General features: G+C 38.0%; 1 protein-coding gene across 1 annotated transcript in view; it reads right to left on the minus strand.

The window, feature by feature from the left end:
• The window catches only part of LOC126007087 (lebercilin-like), a 38,390-nt gene that overhangs the window by 17,487 nt on the left and 1,572 nt on the right, over positions 1-19,331 (minus strand). Inside the window, exon 3 of the mRNA XM_049772591.1 lies at positions 9,234-9,757. Within this exon, the coding sequence (XP_049628548.1) occupies positions 9,234-9,757 (524 nt within the window). The remainder of the gene's footprint in view (positions 1-9,233; positions 9,758-19,331) is intronic.

A 19,331-nucleotide genomic window follows, 5' to 3' on the forward strand; every position in this document is an offset into this window, starting at 1 on the left:
AAAAACAAAAAGGTTATCACCATTGTAGAGAAGGCAGTGTTAGTGTTGGAAAATGATTGGATAGAGGGTATTCCATATTAGGTGTGTAAAGAACAACAGATGAGCCTTGAGAATCCAATCCAGATAACCTTTCGTTGTAAACATCCTGATGAGAATTTCAGAAATCCAGTTTTAGCCAGCTACTGAGGCATGCTTGGTCTATAGAATCCTCACCTTATGTTATTTTTCTTCCTATTAAGCATAAAAACATACCAATTTATAGACCCCCAAGCTGAATAAATGATAGTGATATAAGGGATAAGCAAGAATTTACTCCATATATGCATAAATAACTGCAACACCACCACAATGATGGAACTCATGCCCAACTCCCATTAATTCATTCCTTTAAAAGTCTTGGGGAGAATGAGAGGAAAGGAGAGAGTAAGTGTGTGTGTGTGTGTGTGTGAGAGAGAGAGAGAGAGAGAGAGAGAGAGAGAGAGAGAGAGAGAGAGAGAGAGAGAGAGAGAGATGTCTACCATAGAGAACAGGAGAGAAAATGGAGACTTCAATGCTAGGAAATATGCACTAGTGAATTGGTGAAAAGATGGGTTTTAGACATTGTATGACTGAGAACCATGAAAAAAGTTGTGACTATGTATCCATATGATTCAATAAAAATGTTTATAAAATCATAAACAAAAAACCCTTGCCTCAATGTCCAGTATGTGGCTCTCCCTTGATATTTTCCATATCAACATCTAATTATCTAAAAAGTCTCTCTAGGAATGAGATGAGAAGAGTGCCCAGGAGATAGAGGGATGACAGCAGGCACAAGTGCAAGGTCAGTGCCCTGATCATCTTTCATCAGGGAGGCATTTTGTGCCAGGTCAGAGGGCCCACGATCATAGTGAGCCCTGAGTTAAACAAACTAACTGAGGTGAGAAGAGAGCACATGGGGTGGTAGGATGAACACAGGCATGGGTGCTAGAGAAATATGATCCAGGAGCCTGATCAACTTTTATCAGGGAGGTAACTTGTGCCAGGTCAGAATCCATGTGAAAAAGCTTAGCCACTCTGTTTCACACCATGGTTTGCTTTTGTTCTAGTCAATGAGCCCCAGCACACCACATAAAAAATCACCAAAGTGCAAATGTCACAATGGAAAAGTAATGTAGAATACTGCCACGCTTAGGGAATGAAGATGATAGCTCTTTTTTTTAAAGATGATAATTCTAAGATCCAGTGAATATCACTCACCAATATAGCCTCTATGATAAGGACTTTAGAGAATAAATTCTGATAATGTTCAAATAACTCAAAGAAACCATGGAATGGACAGTCAGTAAGACTCAAGAGGATATGAGACTATAAATGAGAAAATTTCAAACAGAAGATCTCAAGTAGAGTAAGAAGTGCTAATGGAAAAACATGAGCTGGAAAATGAGCTGCACAACACCTCCATAGAACAAAAGAAGTTTGAAAAGAGCCTTAAAATAAATGAATAAAATATGGAAAAAATACTTAAAATAAGTAAACAGACAATAGTGGAACTTGGGGAAAAATTTAACAGAATTTAACAAATTTTTCAGACCACAAAGCCATTTACAACAAGACCATAGCAAACATCATACGCAGTACTGAAAACCTAAAAGCCTCTCTTTTAAGATCCGGACAAGACAAGCTTGCCCCTTCTCGCTCTATTCAGTATATTACTGCCATATCAATTAGGTGTGAACAGGATATCAAGGAAATCCAGAGAAAAGGAAGATTCGAGCTCTCACTGTTTGCATGATGATGATACTAACGATCATTAGAGGACATGATACTATATTTTGAAAATCCTAAAGACTCTACCAAAATATAGTCAAGTGTCAGGCTACAAAATTAATATGCAGGACCCGGAGAGATAGCACAGCGGCCTTTGCCTTGCAAGCAGCTGATCCAGGACCAAAGGTGGTTGGTTCGAATCCCGGTGTCCCATATGGTCCCCCGTGCCTGCCAGGAGCTATTTCTGAGCAGACAGCCAGGAGTAACCCCTGAGCACCGCCGGGTGTGGCCCAAAAAAACAACAAAAAAAATTAATATGAAAAATATTGTCATTAAAATTAATATTAAAAATTAATATGCAACATCTATGTCTTTTCTATATACAAATAATGAGAGAGGAGAAAGAAATATTTTAAAAATCATTTAAAATTGTGTCTCAGAAAACCAAGTTCCTTGGGGTCAACTTAATTAGAAGATGAAAGACATATACAAAGAAACTGCAAAACATTGCTTCTGGAAAGAAAGAGAACACGAGAAAATGAAAACACATACGCTATTATTGGATTGAGAGAATTAACATCATTAAAATAGCCATAGTTTCCGGTGTTATACAGATTTAATGCAATTCCTGTAAGGATTTCCATGGCATATTTCAAAGTAGTATATTTCAAAAACTCTCTTGAAATTCATTAGAACAATAAATATCTATGAATAGATAAAGCAATCTTTGGGAAAAATAAGATGGGAGACATCACTTTCCCCAGCATCAAACTGTACTTAGAAAGCAATAGTCATGGAAACAACCTGGTACTAAAATAAAGACAGAACCTCAGGTCAGTGGAACAGACTCAAATATCCCAAAGTTGAATATCCCAACTTGAATAGCCAGGGAGTGACATGCAGGTATACATAAATCAATTAATCTTTCACAAAGATTAATTGATTATTAATTTATTCGTGAATAATTAATTCATAAATTAATTTCATAAAGGTAAAAAATACAAAGTAGAGCCACACATGATGGTAGGAAATCAGGTCCACTACATCCAAAAGGAGAACTCAGACCTTTATTAAATGCAGTGTACAAAGATGAAATCAAAATGAATTAAAGAGCTTCATACCATACCTGATACTATACAGTGCATAGACAAAGATGTAGGCAAAATACTCCATTACATTGACGCTAAAGGCATCTTCAAGGAAGAAACACTACTGCCTAAGCAAATGAGAGCAACATGCTACTACATTAAACTGGAAAGCTTCTCCACCTCACATCAACCCCATTCAAAAATAGGAAGAAATGGACAGACATTTTCACCAAGAAGAAATAAACAGGGTCAAAATGTTCAGGAAAAATGCTCCACATTACTAATCATCAGAAAAATGTAGATCAAAGCAAGAATGAGATAAAATCTCATGTAACAGAGATTAGCATAATCACAAAGAACAACCAGTGCTGGTGTGCATATGGAGAGAAAGGGACACTCAGTAGCTGCTAGTTAGAAATTTAGGCGGGTCCAGCCCTTTGGAAAACAATAGTGTTATTCCTCACATAACTAGAAATTGAGACTCCATAAAAGCCAGCAATACCACTGCTCGGGATATCCCCTAGGAACAGAGACACAGAGAGATAGAGAAGTAAACTATCTGCCCCAGAGGCAGGAAGGGGGCTAGGAGGGAAACTGGGGACATTGTGGGAAATGGGCATGGGCACTAATAAAGGTACATTGTACCTTGTATGACTGAAACTGGATCATGAACACCTTCGTAACCATCAAAGAAAGCATTTAATTAATAAAATGTTTCTCTACTATTATCTACACTAATTTGTCCTTGGTTTCTTTCTCTACTAAGAGCGTGATCCTTCAGGTGGAGGACATTTTCATCTCTTTCTCTAAGTCCCATAAATCAATGGAGATAGTGGGAGACAGGTGTGAATTTCCAGGGTGAGCAGATCAAATAAGTACACCTCTTTCGGAGGTCCCTGAGTGCCACCTTGTGGTATTAACAGGAAATGCTGCACGTTGAACAGGAAGTCATTCTCATCCTTTCCCGGAGATGAACAGAAACTCAACTAGTTTTTTATTCCCTTAGCTCTGTGGCCTTCACAGAGAATAACTGGGGTCGAAGCAAAGGCGCAGCAGCTGACCCTGGATGGACCACGGTTCTATCCCCCGGCGTCCCTTATTGTCCCCCAAGTCAGGAGTGATTTCTGAGTGCATTGTCAGGTGTGTGAATATCACCGGGTATGCCCCCCCAAAGAATTATAGTATTATTCTTATGATATACAAATTATATTCTCTACTATCATCTTCAACAATCACTTCACAATCACTACAATTAATCTGAAATGCTTTTAAGTCTTTCGCACTAAATAAATATCAGGATGTCTTTCAATGTTCTATATTCTAATACAATTTTTGTTATTGTTTTGGCTTTTGGGGCCCCAGCTAGAGATGCGCAGTAGGGTTATGACTTGCTCTGCACTCAGAAATTACTCCTGGCATGGTTCAGGTGACAATGTGGGAGAACAGATCAATCTGGGTGGGCCACACACAAGGTAAACACTTTGCTAACTGTACTCTCTGGTACTCTTTCTGGTATTCTAATATGATTTTTACCAGAATAGTATTATTTCTGGATATAATTTTTACTAAATTCTATTAACCAAAATAAAGACATTTCCAATTTTTCTATGTTGATATAATTTCACTCTTATTTTTTATTGCATCATGTGGTTAAGTAGTAAATAAAGTTTCTAAGTTAACAGATATTTGTACAATTTAAGATTTTGTAAAGCACTGCTGAATACTGTAATGATTTATATTGTCTTACTAAAGTTTAAACGTCTTTGCTGGATTCTTAAAATAACAGTATATGGAGGCTGGAGAGATAGCACAGCAGTAGGGTGTTTGTTTGCCTTACATGTGGCCATGAGATATCTGCCAGGAGTGATTCAATGAATGCCTACTTTTGTTTTCCTGTCATTCAGTGGCAATTCAATTTGCTATTCTTGTAAGTTTTATTGGAACAGGTAATATGAAATATATTTGTTATATGTTTGACAAGGGGAAAGGATAAAGGCTAGAAGAGAACCGGGGGACATTGATGAAAGGAGGAGACATTTGTGCTGGGATATTTGTGCTGGAGCAATGTTGAAATAGTGTATATCTAAAATAACTATCATGAACAGCTGTGTAAAGCATGTTGTCTTAAGAAAAATAATCACTGGGGCCAGAGCAATAGCTCAGTGATAGGGTGTTTCCCTTGCACATGGCTCACAAGGGACCAAACTTGGTTCAATCCCTGGCATTCCATATGGTCCCCCAAGCTGCCGGGAGTGATTTCTGAGCATAGAGCCAGGATATCACCTTAGCGCTGCCAGTGTGTCCCCCTCCACAAACACACACACATACACACACACACACACACACACACACACACACACACAAGAAAGAAAAAAATCACTATTGGAAGAGTACACTAGAAAATTTAAAATATTCCATGTTTCTGGAATGAAAGAATTCATGTCAAAGGGATCATTCAACTCAAGCATTATATAGATGCAATTCAATCTCTGTGAAAATGCTCATGAAATTCTTCAAGCACTTAGAACTAATGCTCCAAAATCTGTATGGAAGCATACATACACATTCCAAAATAGCCAAAGCAATTTGAGAAAAAAATAGCTTTTTTAAAGGTGGCAGCATTACAGTTCCTGGATTTATGTTATACTCTAAACTATAAAAAAGTATGTGGTATTAAAATAAAGGCAGGCACTATGAACACAGAGATAAACCCTTAGATATAGAAAAGTTATCTGATTATGCTAGACTCATGCATTGAAGTAAGGAAAAACCTCTTCAACAAAAGGTACTAGTAATATAAAAATGCACAAAAAAGGGAGAATCTTTTATGTATCTCAAAGATGGATTTGACCATGACTCATTATATACACCAAGGAAAACATACGCAGTACTCTCTAGGACATGGTCGTCAGTGGTTTCTTCACTCATTTTATTTCATTGGCAAAAAGAACATACTAGAAAATAAAACATGAGACTTTATCAAAACCAAATTTCTATAACAACAGAAACTTATGCTAAATAACATATTTCCTTGCTGAGCACAACTATGGCTCATGGTCCCAAGAAGCAACTGAAGTGTGTAACAGCTCCAAAGCATTTAGATGCTTGATAAACTGACCAGGAGTGTTTGCTCCTCATCTATCCACCGGCCCCCACAAACTGAGAAAATGTCTTCCACTCATCACTTTCCTAAGGAATAGGTTTAAGTATGCATTAAAACGGGTTGAGGTGAAGATCTGCATGCAGCGGTTCATTAAGATTGATGGCAAGTTCTGCAGTATTATAACCTACCCTCAGGTTTTACAGATGTCATTAAATATTGATAATACTGGGGAGAATTTCATAGATCTATGGCACCAAAGAACACTTTACTGTTCATCATATTACTCCTGAGGAGACTAAGTACAAGTTGTGCTGAGCGATAGCAGAGCAATAAGGTGTTTGCCTTGCACACTGCCAGTCTAGGGCAGATCTGGGTTTGATCCCTGGCATCCCATAAGATCGGTCCCTGAGCCAGGAGCTATTTCTGAATGCATAGCCAGGACTTAACCCTGAGCATCACAGGGTGTGACCCAAAACAAATAAGTAAGTAAAAAGACACATTAATTTGAGAAAATATTTGCATAATATCATGTTATATCATCAAATAAAAGGCTAATATTCATGATACAGAAAGCACTCAAAAAATGAGCAGAAACCCCTATCCAAAATGGAAAAGATGAATGATAAACTTTTCTGAAGAAGACATAAATCAGTAGGCACATGGAAGTGCTTATCGTCCTTATTATTAAAGAAATGCAAATTAGAACAAAAGAGATACGAGAGATAGTAAAGGCATTTGCCTTGATATGGCTGGTTCAGGTTCAATCCCCAGTATCCCATATAGTTCACCGAACACTGTCAGAGGTAATCCCTGACTGCAGAGCCAGAAGTAATCTTTGAACAGTGTGGCCCAACCTAGATTCTACCCCAGGGACCACAAGATCTCACCAGCACTGGCAGGTGTGACATTGCAGGTCCACCAGCACTGCTAGAGTGACTCTAGTATTGAACCACAGCCAGGTTAGCTATATATCACTAGGGTTCCCCAAGCACTGCATTAATAAGTTGCCTAATCAACAGTACAGAATTTATACTTGAGTTTTTTCTTAAGAGAGAACCCTCACAATGTGCATGTGATGGGCCAGAGAGATCGCATGGAGTTAAGGCATTTGCCTTGCATGCAGAAGGACAGTGGTTCAAATCCCAAGAGGTTCATGCGACAGGACTGTAGACAGACACACACAGGCAGCACTCACAATTTTTCACAGTCGGGCCCCACTGGGCAGGCGTAGTTTCATAGATTTTCCCAGCCTAACATTACAAACAGGGGACCTGGCTTCTGCAAAGTACTGCTTATAGCCGGTTTTCATGTTATGGAGCACTTCCTTGGTGTTCTCGCCCTAGAATGGGCCTCTGGAAGAGTGAGTTTTCTGGAGCCTCTTTTCGGCCCAGTGCCAAGAGGTTCACGCGACAGGATAGTAGACAGACACACACAGGCAGCACTCACAATTTTTCACAGTCGGGCCCCACTGGGCAGGCATAGTTTTGTCGAGTTTATTCTTTTTTTTTTTTTTTTTTTTTTTTTGGTTTTTGGGTCACACCCGGCGTTGCTCAGGGGTTACTCCTGGCTGTCTGCTCAGAAATAGCTCCTTGCAGGCACGGGGGGACCATATGGGACACCGGGATTCGAACCAATCACCTTTGGTCCTGGATCGGCTGCTTGCAAGGCAAACGCCGCTGAAAAAAACTGATTTTTTTTGTTTGTTTTTTTGGTTTTTGGGCCACACCCGGCAGTGCTCAGCGGCTACTCCTGGCTGTCTGCTCAGAAATAGCTCCTGGCAGGCACTGGGGACCATATGGGACACCGGGATTTGACCAACCACCTTTGGTCCTGGATCGGCTGCTTGCAAGGCAAACGCCGCTGTGCTATCTCTCCGGGCCCCTCGAGTTTATCTTAAGAGAGAACCCTCACTATGTGCAATGATGGGCCAGAGAGATCGCATGGAGATAAGGCATTTGCCTTGCATGCAGAAGGACAGTGGTTTGAATCCCGTCATCCCATATGGTCCCCTGAGCCTGCCAGGAGTGATTTCTGAGCATAGAGCCAGGAGTAACTCCTGAGTGCTGCTAGGTGTGAGCCCAAAACAATAACAAAAAACAAAAACAAAAAACCACAATGTGCAATGATATTGTGCCTTGTGTAATTAAAGTACAATTAATTGAGAAAGAAACTCTCATTCACTGCTGGTGGGAGTCCAGCCTTTATGGAAAACAATATAAAGATTTCTCAAAGAAACTGGAAATTGAGCTCCCATATGATCTAGCTATACCACTCCTAGGGATATACCCTCGCAACACAAAAATACAATAGAAAAGTGTCTTGCAAGCCTATATTCATTACAGCATTATTTACAATAGCCAGAATCTGGAAACAACCTAGATGTCGGACAACAGATGGGTGGCTAAAAAAACTGGTACATATACACAATGGAATACTATGCAGCTGTCAGGAAAAGTGAGGTCATGAAATCTTCCTATACATGGATGGACATAAAAACAATTATACTCAGTGAAATAAGGCAGAGGGAGAGAGATAGTCACAGAATAGTCTTACTCATTTGTAGGATTTAAGAAAAATAAAAGACATTAGTGCACTAATACCCAGAGACAATAGAGGTAAGAGCTGGGAGGACGAACCCACAGTATGAAGTTTACCACAAAGAGTGGTGAGTTCATTCAGAGATATAATTACACGGACAACTATCATGACAATGGTAGTGAGTGAGAGAAATAAAATGCCTGTCTCAAATACAGACACGTATGAAGAAGGAAGGATATAGTGGGAATATTGCATTGGTGAAGGAGGATGTTTTTATTACTGAAACCAACTACAATCATGTAGTTGTAATCATGGTACTTAAATAAAGATATTATTTTAAGAAATACTATAATTAATTAATTCGGGGGAGTGGAATTACATTGTCCTAAAAGAAACCTTGCAAAAATTGCAAAGAAATAAAGAATTGCTCATATGGCATTTCTTACACAATGGCTAATATATGTCACTTTTGTATATAAGTTAGTACAGTATCATTTTCAACCTTAGAAAAGAATTCAGATAATTTCTGCAAATGACAAAGATCCATGGAGTTAAACATGTACACTCACATATGGTCCTTGTATGTAGTATTTCTTTTATTTTATTCATAAATAATCTTAACTTACTCCTAATCTCTTCACACAAAAATACATTCAAAAGTTCATTTCCAAAGAACTACAATAAGAAGTCTTAAAAGAATACTCTACTAGTAAAAACTATGTAAAATGCACAATCAGAAGTTATAGAAATTTTACCTTGATTTTTTTCTCAGTTTTATGTAATTTTGACTCAGCTGAAACTAGTTTCTTTGCCAAATCATTTCGTTCCAGTAAATGCTTAGCTTCAGATATTTTTTTCAGCTTTTGAAAGGAATGTTTTGTCCTAAGTAATTCACTCTCTGTCTCTTTCAATCTTTTCTCAGTTGCAAGTTCTTTTTCTTGAGTTTTTCTTAAGCATTCTTTAAGTGCTGTAATCTCATTGTTATGACGAGCAATAAGTTGTGAGGCTTCATTTTCTGTATCTTCAAACTTATTCAGTGCTTTCTCATGCTTGTATTGAAACCTTTTCAAAACCTTATTTTCTTGGATCAGTTCATCTAACTTGACATAGAGTTCAGTTACATTATTCTGCCATTCATCGATTTTTAGCTGTCTTGCAGTAAGAATTCTTTTTGTAACACTATCTTTCTGAAGTGGTATCTTAGGGAGACTCTGGGAATTAAATCCCTCATGGAATCTCTTTCTGTTGGGTACATCGTTGGGTTTTGGTTTCCCAAGGGCTAAAAATAATAGTAATAACAAAATGAAAGTTGAACCTTGGTACTGGAACACCACATAACTATTGTTAATAGCACTGAAGATCTGAGTGCTTAAATAAAAAATGAAAACAATAAAACGTTATATACCAAAAATGGTATTATATATTGAACCTAACAAATAGACTGAAAATAAAATTTAAATATGTTGAGGGGCCAGCGAGATACTACAATGGGTAAGGAAGGATCTTGCTTTGCACATGGCCACCCTGGACTTGACTCCCAGTATCCTTTTTGGTTCCCAAGCACCAAAAGTATTGTCTGAGAGTATTACCAGTTTTGGCTCTCTAAACCAAAAGTATGTGTGTGTACTGAGTAGGTGTTATAAATATATGTACATGTATACATACATATTGAGAAGGGTTGGAGAGAGAGGACCGTGGTTAAGGCACTAGCTTTGCATGTACTCGAACTGAGAGTTCCATTCTTAGCATTTTATGCGATCCCTACAAGCCTGCCAAAAGTGATCCCTGAATGCAAAGCCAGGAGTAAACCTTGAGCATCCCTGAGCAAAGCCCATAATCCAAAAACAAATTTCCTTTTTAGTATTTAGATAAATTTCCAGTTTTGATTGGAGATCTTTATTTTTGGTTGATTGGGACTATACTCTGTGGTGCTCGGGGAACAATGTCAATGCCAGGGATCAAACCCAGAGCTTATTCAAAGTATAATCTCCAGATGACTGCACTATATGTTTTGCCTGTGATATGTTTCTATCAGAAATGGATTAGAAAAGAATAAGGTTGTTCTGGTCAAAAATTATGTTCCAATAGCCTATTGGGAATTATTTTCTTTGATATATAAAAACATCTATGGTGAAGGAAAGTATTTAACCAGGAGGGGATGTGGAGCTTATAAAAGATAAAGTGTTACAGATGAAACCCTATCAACTACAGTACTGTAAACCACAGTACAAATTTTATATTTAAATAAAAGTGCATTTTATTTATTTATTTTGGTATTGGGGTCACACTCGGTGATGCTCAGGGGTTACTCCTGGCTCTGTGATCAGAAATAGCTCCTGGCTTGGGGGACCATATGGGACACTGGGGAATAGCTGTATACAAAACAAATGCCCTACCACTGTGCTATCGCTCTGGCCCCCAAGAAGAGTGTATTTTAGAAGCATACTGGAGAGAGGCAAATGGGAATGAGGGCAGGCATTGATGGAGGCATTGATGATTACTGGTAATGGGATTGGTGTTGAAACACTGTATGCCTGAAACCAAATCATGAATAACTTTGTATTTTCAAAATGACTATATATAATATTTTAAATAGCAATTAGAAGGTCAAAAATTTAAATAAAATGTCAGTGCTTTTACTATTTTACACTATACATAAGATGGTAAGCCAAAATTCAAACATGAGTTCAGTAATGTTAACATGGTATCCAATAAACACTAGACAAAACATTGAACTATTCAAGTTTATATTTGAACTACTGTACTGGATCATCATTTGAAATGTAGGAATATATATTTTTCTCTAAATTAACTATAACTCTTTGTAAACTTATATGTATGGTTTACACTACATTTTTTACATCAATTCCAATTTTAAGTTGCAATGTTCATGAATTCAACTGTGTTTCTTTTCCACATTACAAGATAACTATGATATTGGTAGCTATTTACTATTATCATATCTCAGATATGATATATCTTAGAATGATGGAAACGTTATATACAAATTCATCTCTAATCAGAGATGTATATTAATTATTCTAAATGTATGATTTTTCTGTATAAAATTATTGAATAAACAAGTTCTCATACAAGCTAACTGAATCATTTAAGAATTAAAACCTATGTCTGAATAAATAAAATCTCCCACTTACATTTTGTTTCAATAATCAGAAGATTTCAAAAATTTATAATATTCTAAAATTTTAAATATTTAATATTAGAATATTAGTATTTCTTTTGTGGGAGGATTACACTTAGTGATGTGAAGGGGTTATTCCTAGATCTCATCTCAGGAATCACTCCTGGCAAGGTTTCAGAGGGGCATATTATATGCCGGTTATTGAACACAGGACACCACATGCAAGACCAGCATTCTGCCCACTGCACTATTACTCAATCCTATTCATATTAGTTAAAATTAGTTAAAATCGTGTTATGCATTCATAACTTCAAAAAGGCCACACTGAGATTTGATTTTTAAATGAGTAAGGGAAACAACTGACAAATAGTACAAATGGTAGGGTGTTTTGTTTACCTTACATGCAGCCAACCAGAGTTCAATTACTGGCATCCCATATCCCTGAGCCCCTCCAAGAGTGATTCCTGAGTGAAGAGCCAGGTGACCCCTAAGCACCACTAACTAGCTGAGATCCAGAAACTAAAGTAATCTAAATGAAAATGGGGAGGGAGAGGGCCCAGAGAGATAGCATAGCGGCCTTGCAAGCAGCCGATCCAGGACCTAAGGACCTAAGGTGGTTGGTTCGAATCCTGTTGTCCCATATGGTCCCCCGTGCCTGCCAAGAGCTATTTCTGAGCAGACAGCCAGGAGTAACGCCTGAGCACCGCCAGGTGTGCCCCCCCCCCAAAAAAAAATGGGGAGGGAGAACAAGAAAGAGAAGAGAGGAGAGGAAAGAGGAAGATAAGGGAGAGGAGAGGAGGAGAGAGGAGGCCAGAAGAGGAGAGTGAAGAGGAGAAGAGAAAGGAGAGAATTAGGGAGAAGAAAGAATAGGGCAGAGGAGGGAAGATAAGGAGAAAAATGGAGGGACGAAATAAGAAAGGAAGAGGAGGGCAGAAAGGAGGAGAGAGGAAAGGAGAAGAATGGAATGGAGAATAGAAGAGGAGGGGACAGGAAGGTTAAGAAGGGAATAAAGAGAAGAAAAAGAAGTGAAGGGAAAGGAGGAAACAGGAGAAAAGAAGCAAAGGGGGGGGGGTAGAAGGGAACCAAATTGTTGTATTCCTTTGAAATTTTGGGTTCCTGTAGAGTTTTTAAATAGCACTTTCAAAGTAAAAATTTATAAAGGCAAAGTTAATTATAACTTTGTTTAAATCTTTTCAGTGACTGATCTATTCCATTAAAGGAAGAGACAATATACTAGCACAGGATTTGAAGAGATTTGTGATAGGGGCCATTTTCCTTTCCACCTCACAATTTTACCACACTGCCTAAACAACTATTCTATGCTATTTCTATAACCATTTAGCAAATAACACAATGAGCTCACTTTCTTGGCTTATTATTTTATGGTGTATTTTTAGACTATACCTACCTTGTTATTCAGTACACTGGACTTTCGTGACCACGAAATTATTATGAAGAAGAAAGTTACTAAATATAATCTAGTCAAATATATATTAATTAGATGCCCATGTGCTATGTATAATATTTACATAATAAAAATAATTCTAATACTTTAATTTCCACACAGCAGTGCCATAGAAATAGCATAATAGTTACAAGTTACAAGTTCCATTTTTAGATTTAAGCTTCTGTAGGGGGGCCAGAGAGATAGCATGGAGGGAAGGCGTTTGCCTTTCATGCAGAAGGTCATTAGTTCAAATTCCAGCATCCCATATGGTCCCCCATGCCTGCCAGGAGCGATTTCTGAGCATGCAGCCAGGAGTAATCCCTGAGCACTGCCAGGTGTGACCCAAAAAAAAAAAGAAAAAAAAAACCAACTTCTTTAGGATGCATTTCTAGTAAGAGTAATTTGAGATTTATAAGAATGTTTTTAAACCACTTCATATCTGTAGCTACTTTTTAAAAATAGAAATAAAATTTAAATGCTTTCTGGTTTTTTTATGTAAACTACCTCAGAACCCCCAAGAAAACAAAATGAGAAGTCAGAGTTAGAGATTTTTCATTTGCATAGTAGACTTGAAATTAAAAAATATAACTTATGTACCATAGACATTTATACAGATTTATAAAAATGCATTCTATTCAAAATGTTATTCAACCCAATTTCAAGTACATAATATTCACAGTAATAATATTTGTATTCATACAACTTTTCCTTCAACATTGTAAGTTCATTGGACTCTTAAATGCTTACCTTGGGAATGAAGTACTTGATTACGTGTACTATATCTCTTAATACTTGCAGGTGAAAATGAATTAATCGGGGATGAATGAAGAGATGACTGTGACGTCGTAGATTCGAATTCAGATGAACAGAAAGAGTCAGAATATATATCTACTTTACAGTCTTGATCAGAATCTGAATTTCTTTCTCTTTCCCCCATGGTTATAAAAATAGTTTTTAGTCATATAAACTCAGATTATTTTATCCAGGAAAATTTAGGACATGCCTGAAGAATACTTATTATAGACTTCAGATCCTAGTAATAAAATTCTGTGCAATTTCTCTTTTTCTACATATGAGTAGTCCACAATTCACATTAGCACCAGAAGATACCTTTTTCCCCCTATAATTTAAAGGGGGAAAGGAAACTCATCATAAAGTTGCAAATTAGACAGTTAATTATGATAAAAAAAATACTGAAGGTATAGTAAAATTAACTTTAATATATAAGTAATTCATCTGTATTTTCATATATAAATAATCATTTATTATAGCTGGAGAAAAGATAGACTGCTGGGGCATAAAAAAGATAACATTATAATATATAACAAAAATTTTCTAAATTTTATGTTAATTGATTTCATAATAAATGATACGGACTCTTTTGAGTCTTGAGATTTATAAATGCTGTAGCGGCTTGGGGGCGCTAGAGGTAAGGTGTTTGTCTGCCTTACGAGCGCTAGCCTGGGCGGCGCGGGGGCGCTAGAGGTAAGGTGTCTGCCTTGCGAGCGCTAGCCTAGGACAAACCTCGGTTTGATCCCCCGGCGTCCAATATGGTCCACTAAGCCAGGAGTGACTTCTGAGCGCACAGCCAGAAGTAATCCCTGAGTGTCACTGGGTGTGGCCTAAAAACCAAAAAAATAAAAATAAATATAAAATAAAATGAAAAAATAAAATAAAACAGATTTATAAATGCTGGTTTCTAATAGGTGAATTATAATTAATCAACTGGCTTTCTCTTTCTTTTTGAGGGGGAAGCAGAAGAGATGATAAAGAACAAGCATATTGGGGCTGGAGAGCGATGACACAGCAGTAGGATGTTGGCCTTCCAAGCTGGGTGACTGAGGACGGACTGGAGTTAGATCCCCTGGCATCCCATACAGTTCACCAAGCTATGAGGGATTTCTGAGTGCATAGCCAGGAGTAACCCCTTAGCGCCACCAGGTGTGGCTCAAAAACCAAAAAAAAAACAGAACGAGCATATTTATAAGAATAAATAAAATACACAATTGTTTAAAATATGCAAAAATAATTTTAAAATGAATACACTAGAATAATAACAAACGTGACAAAAGATGATTACTAAACTCATGGCTAGATTCCTCAATAAAACCCATCCAAAGAAAACTAATGGTGAAAATGAAAATGAATTAAATTTATGACTTGAAACTAACTATAAATAGACCTGATAAAATAGACAACCAAAGTGATTAAAGATAAATCTCAATGAGCTGCAGTGTAAGCTTTTCATACAGCAGGGTTTAATTCCTCATCCAGGAGCAACTACAAAGATGAGCCAGGTATAACTACAAAGCACTTAGCAGGGCAGAGACTTTGAGCCCAACTAAGAGTAGTCCCAGTTTTCCTCTGGTAAATGGCACTGGTTGGTCAGGATGAGGCTTGTGGCTGACAGAATAAAGTTGTGTTAAGCTTTACTCTAATTGTGGAGTCTAATCCTTTGACTTCATACCCTAACATCTGGGGCTCATCTGGGATCAAAAGATGATGACAAGTCCAAAATGAAGCAAGGAAAACCTCTTCAACATGTGGTGTTGGCACAACTGGTTAGTCACTTGCAAAAAAGCGAACTCAGACTCCCATCTAACACCGTGAACAAAGGTCAAATCCAAATGGATTAAATACCTTGACATCAGGCCTGAAACCATAAATTAAATAGAACAACACGTAGGTAAAACACTCCATGATATTGAGACTAACTCAGGCATCTTCAAGGAGGAAACAGCACTCTCCAAAAAAGTGGAAGTAGAGACAAACAGATGGGAATATATTAAGCTGAGAAGCTTCTGTGCTTCAAAGGAAATAATTTCTACGATACAAAAGCCACCCACAGAATGGGAGAAACTGTTCATCCAATACCCATCAAATAAGGAGCTAATAAAGAAAATATACAAGGTACTAAAAGAACGCAACAAGAAAAAACATCTAACCCCATCAAAAGATGGGGAAAAAAATGAACAGACACTTCCTCAAAGAAGAGATACAAATGGCCAAACGACACATGAAAAAAATGCTCCATATCACTTAATTATCAGGGAGATGCAAATCAAGCAATGAAGTACCATGTTACACCACAGAGACATGCACAAATCACAAAGAACAAGAACAATCAGTGCTGGCAAGGATGTTGAGAGAAATAATCTCTTATTCACTGTGGTAGGAATGTCATCTAGTCCAGCCTTTATGAGAAACAATATGGAGAATCCTCAAAAAACTGGAAATTGAGCTCCCAGATGTTCCAGCTATACCATTCCTAGGGATATATGCTTGGAACACACAAAAAAATAAAAAAATAAAAAATAAATCCCTTCCTCACACCTATATTCATTGCAGCCAGACTCTGGAATCAAGATGTCCTTCAACAGATGTGGCTGAAGAAACTGTGGTACATATACACAATGGAATATTATGCAGCTGTCAGGAGAGATGAAGTCATGATATTTTCCTATATGTGGCTGTATATGGAATCTATTATGTTGAGTGGAATAAGTCAGAGGGAGAGAGCTAGACACAGAATAGTCTCACTCATCTATTTTTAAGAAATTAAAAACATTCTTGTAACAACTCCCAGAGACAATAGTAATGAGGGCAGAAGGACCAGCTCACAATATGAAGCTCACCACAAAAAGTAGTGAGTGTAGTTAGGGAAATAAATACACTAACAATTATCATGACTCTGTTAATGAATGAGAGAAGAAAAATGCCTGTCTCAAATACAGGTAAGGGTTGGGAAGGAGGGGAAGGCACTGGTGGTGGGAATGTTGCACTGATGAAGGAGGGGTGTTCTGTTTATGACAGAAACCCAACTACAATATTGTTTGCAATCATGGTGCTTAAATAAAGATTATACATATATATACACATATATTTATTACATACATATGTAAAAAGAAAAATCCAGGGAAAGCAAAGTATTATAGGAAATATTCAGTGAAAAAAAAAAGACAATGACTGGGCCGGAGTGATAGCACAGCGTTTTCCTTGCATGTGGCTGACCCAGGACAGACCTGGGTTCAATCCCAGGCATCCCATATGGTCCCCCAAGTCTGGAACGATTTTTGAGTGCAGAGCCAGGACTAACCCCTGAGTGACACTGGGTGTGCCCCCCCCCAAAAAAAAAGATGATGACTAAGTCGCCAACAAAACTGCCTAGGTCCCACAGACATCACCAGGACCCCCTTGAGGTAGGTGATTGCCTAAAGGGAATGGAACTCAGGGGAATAAGAAGGAGAAACTGTATACAATATTGCTTCTAGGATCAGAGGCTGTGCAGGGACACCCCACTCCTCCCACCAGGTAAGGCAGATATGATCACCATCACCACTGGAGGAACACCCATGTGGGTTCGAATTCAACTAAGTGTCTTGTGTGTCAGCACTCACTCAGAGGTGCACTAATTGCTGCTAGGAGTGATACATAGGTTAGAGTCTCACCCTGGGACCTTATGGGATTGCATCACACTGAAGGTCCTTGTCACTCCGTGTCTCTGTGTTGGGGGCAATACTGATGTGGATTTGAGTCCCACTGGGGTTCCACTCACTCTGTCTCTCTCTCTCTTTCTCTCTCTCTCTCTCTCTACTCTCTCTCTCTCTCTCTCTCTCTCTCTCTCTCTCTCTCTCTCTCTCTCTCTCTCTCTCTCTCTCTCTCTCTCTCTCTCTGTGTCCTTTGTTCTGTTTTCTCTCTGAACTACTGTCCTGTCTCGTCAGAATATGGAGAAAAATTCTAGGGAAAATGCCAACCCCGTCTTGTTATTAGTGGAATTTGGTTTTAGTTCAGCAACAATTATGTGTTGTGTTGTGTGCCTGTGATTCTTGCAAGGGTCTATCCTTGTATAGCTTGATTTGCAAGTCTGGTATTAATTGCTATCCTAGAGACAGGCCTTGAAGCAGCAGGGAAGGATTGTAAACTCCAGACAATTCTCAAATGGCTGTCAGAACTTAAATTTGTCCTGGAGAAAGTCTGGTCTTTTTGATCAATCTTAGCTTAGATGAGGTTTGGGGGTGAGGGTGGGGGGAAGCATCAGGGAAAGATCCATTGAGTTTATCTGCTTGTATATAGAGAGAGGGAGAAGGCGCAGTCAAGAAATCATGGAAGGAAGTTCCAAGGAGCAGGGTTCCAGGAGACAATCTAGTTGCTTTCCAATGGGGAGAACTGCCTTGAGAAAGGAAAAAACGGCCATTTTAAAAACAATCCAAGCAGGCTAGCATATGTGCTTTTGAAAACATTGTCAATTGATCCTATCATGACTAAGATTGGAACTTGCTCATTTTCTGAGCAGGGAAACTTTTCCTGGTCCCTTTCCCCCTTGTGAAATTATTGTCTGTAATCCCAGAAAAAAGTCCATGAGGGTGATCCAGTTGGGGTTTTGCATATCAAAGGAGAGAGATTGGGAAGAGGAAGGAAGATGTGGGAATGCCTTTGTTAACAGCTGGATGTCATCTGACACTAAGCAGTGGGTAGAATAAATATACTGTGGTTAGCTTTTTAAACAATATTGTTAATTGTATGAGTGCATGGTATTGTTCAAAGGTAATTAAGTTTCATGTCTATTTTTTCAACTTAATGTTGGTTTTAAGATAGCTTTAAGTGTGAAAAATCTCAATGGTTCATGTTAAACTTAGTAAATGTGATGATACTTGTGACTATCTAAATGTAGGAAATCTCTAGAACTGGTTTAAAACTCTTTAATAAGTACTATAAAAGACAATTTGGTCCTGCGAGGTACAAGAATGTAGCAATTTGGTTCCAAATTGATTTTGGGCAGTTTTAAGTTGAGCCTTGTACTGGGTTCTATGCTGCTAACCTGGGAAGCTGGAGTGCCTGGGGGAAGAGGAGGATAGTGTTTTATGCAACAAGATAATGAATGAATTTGATGTGCAGAAGGTTTGAGGAATGTGTATTAAGTAAAGAAACTGTAGTCAAACTAGATTATTGGTATGTCTCTAGAAATGATCTGATGTTTTTGTATAATGAATTCTACGGAAAAGAAGCTTAGATACTCTAAACTCATGTACAGTGTTCTTAGAAAATTGGACCTTTAGAAATTACAGGAAGTCAAGGTTTTCCAAATGGGATTTAAAATTATATGCATAATGCTTGTTCTGTGTATTTTGTAAATTGAGAAATATTACATTTTCTTCTTTCTTGGAACCTTCAGTATTTTTGATGCTTCGTGGCATTATGTTTATTGCATAAATAAACATGGCATTTTGATTTGCATAAATGCAGGCAGGAAGTTTTCCACTCTGT

Source organism: Suncus etruscus, chromosome 4 (genome assembly GCF_024139225.1).
Source record: "Suncus etruscus isolate mSunEtr1 chromosome 4, mSunEtr1.pri.cur, whole genome shotgun sequence".
Classification (NCBI taxonomy): domain Eukaryota; kingdom Metazoa; phylum Chordata; class Mammalia; order Eulipotyphla; family Soricidae; genus Suncus; species Suncus etruscus.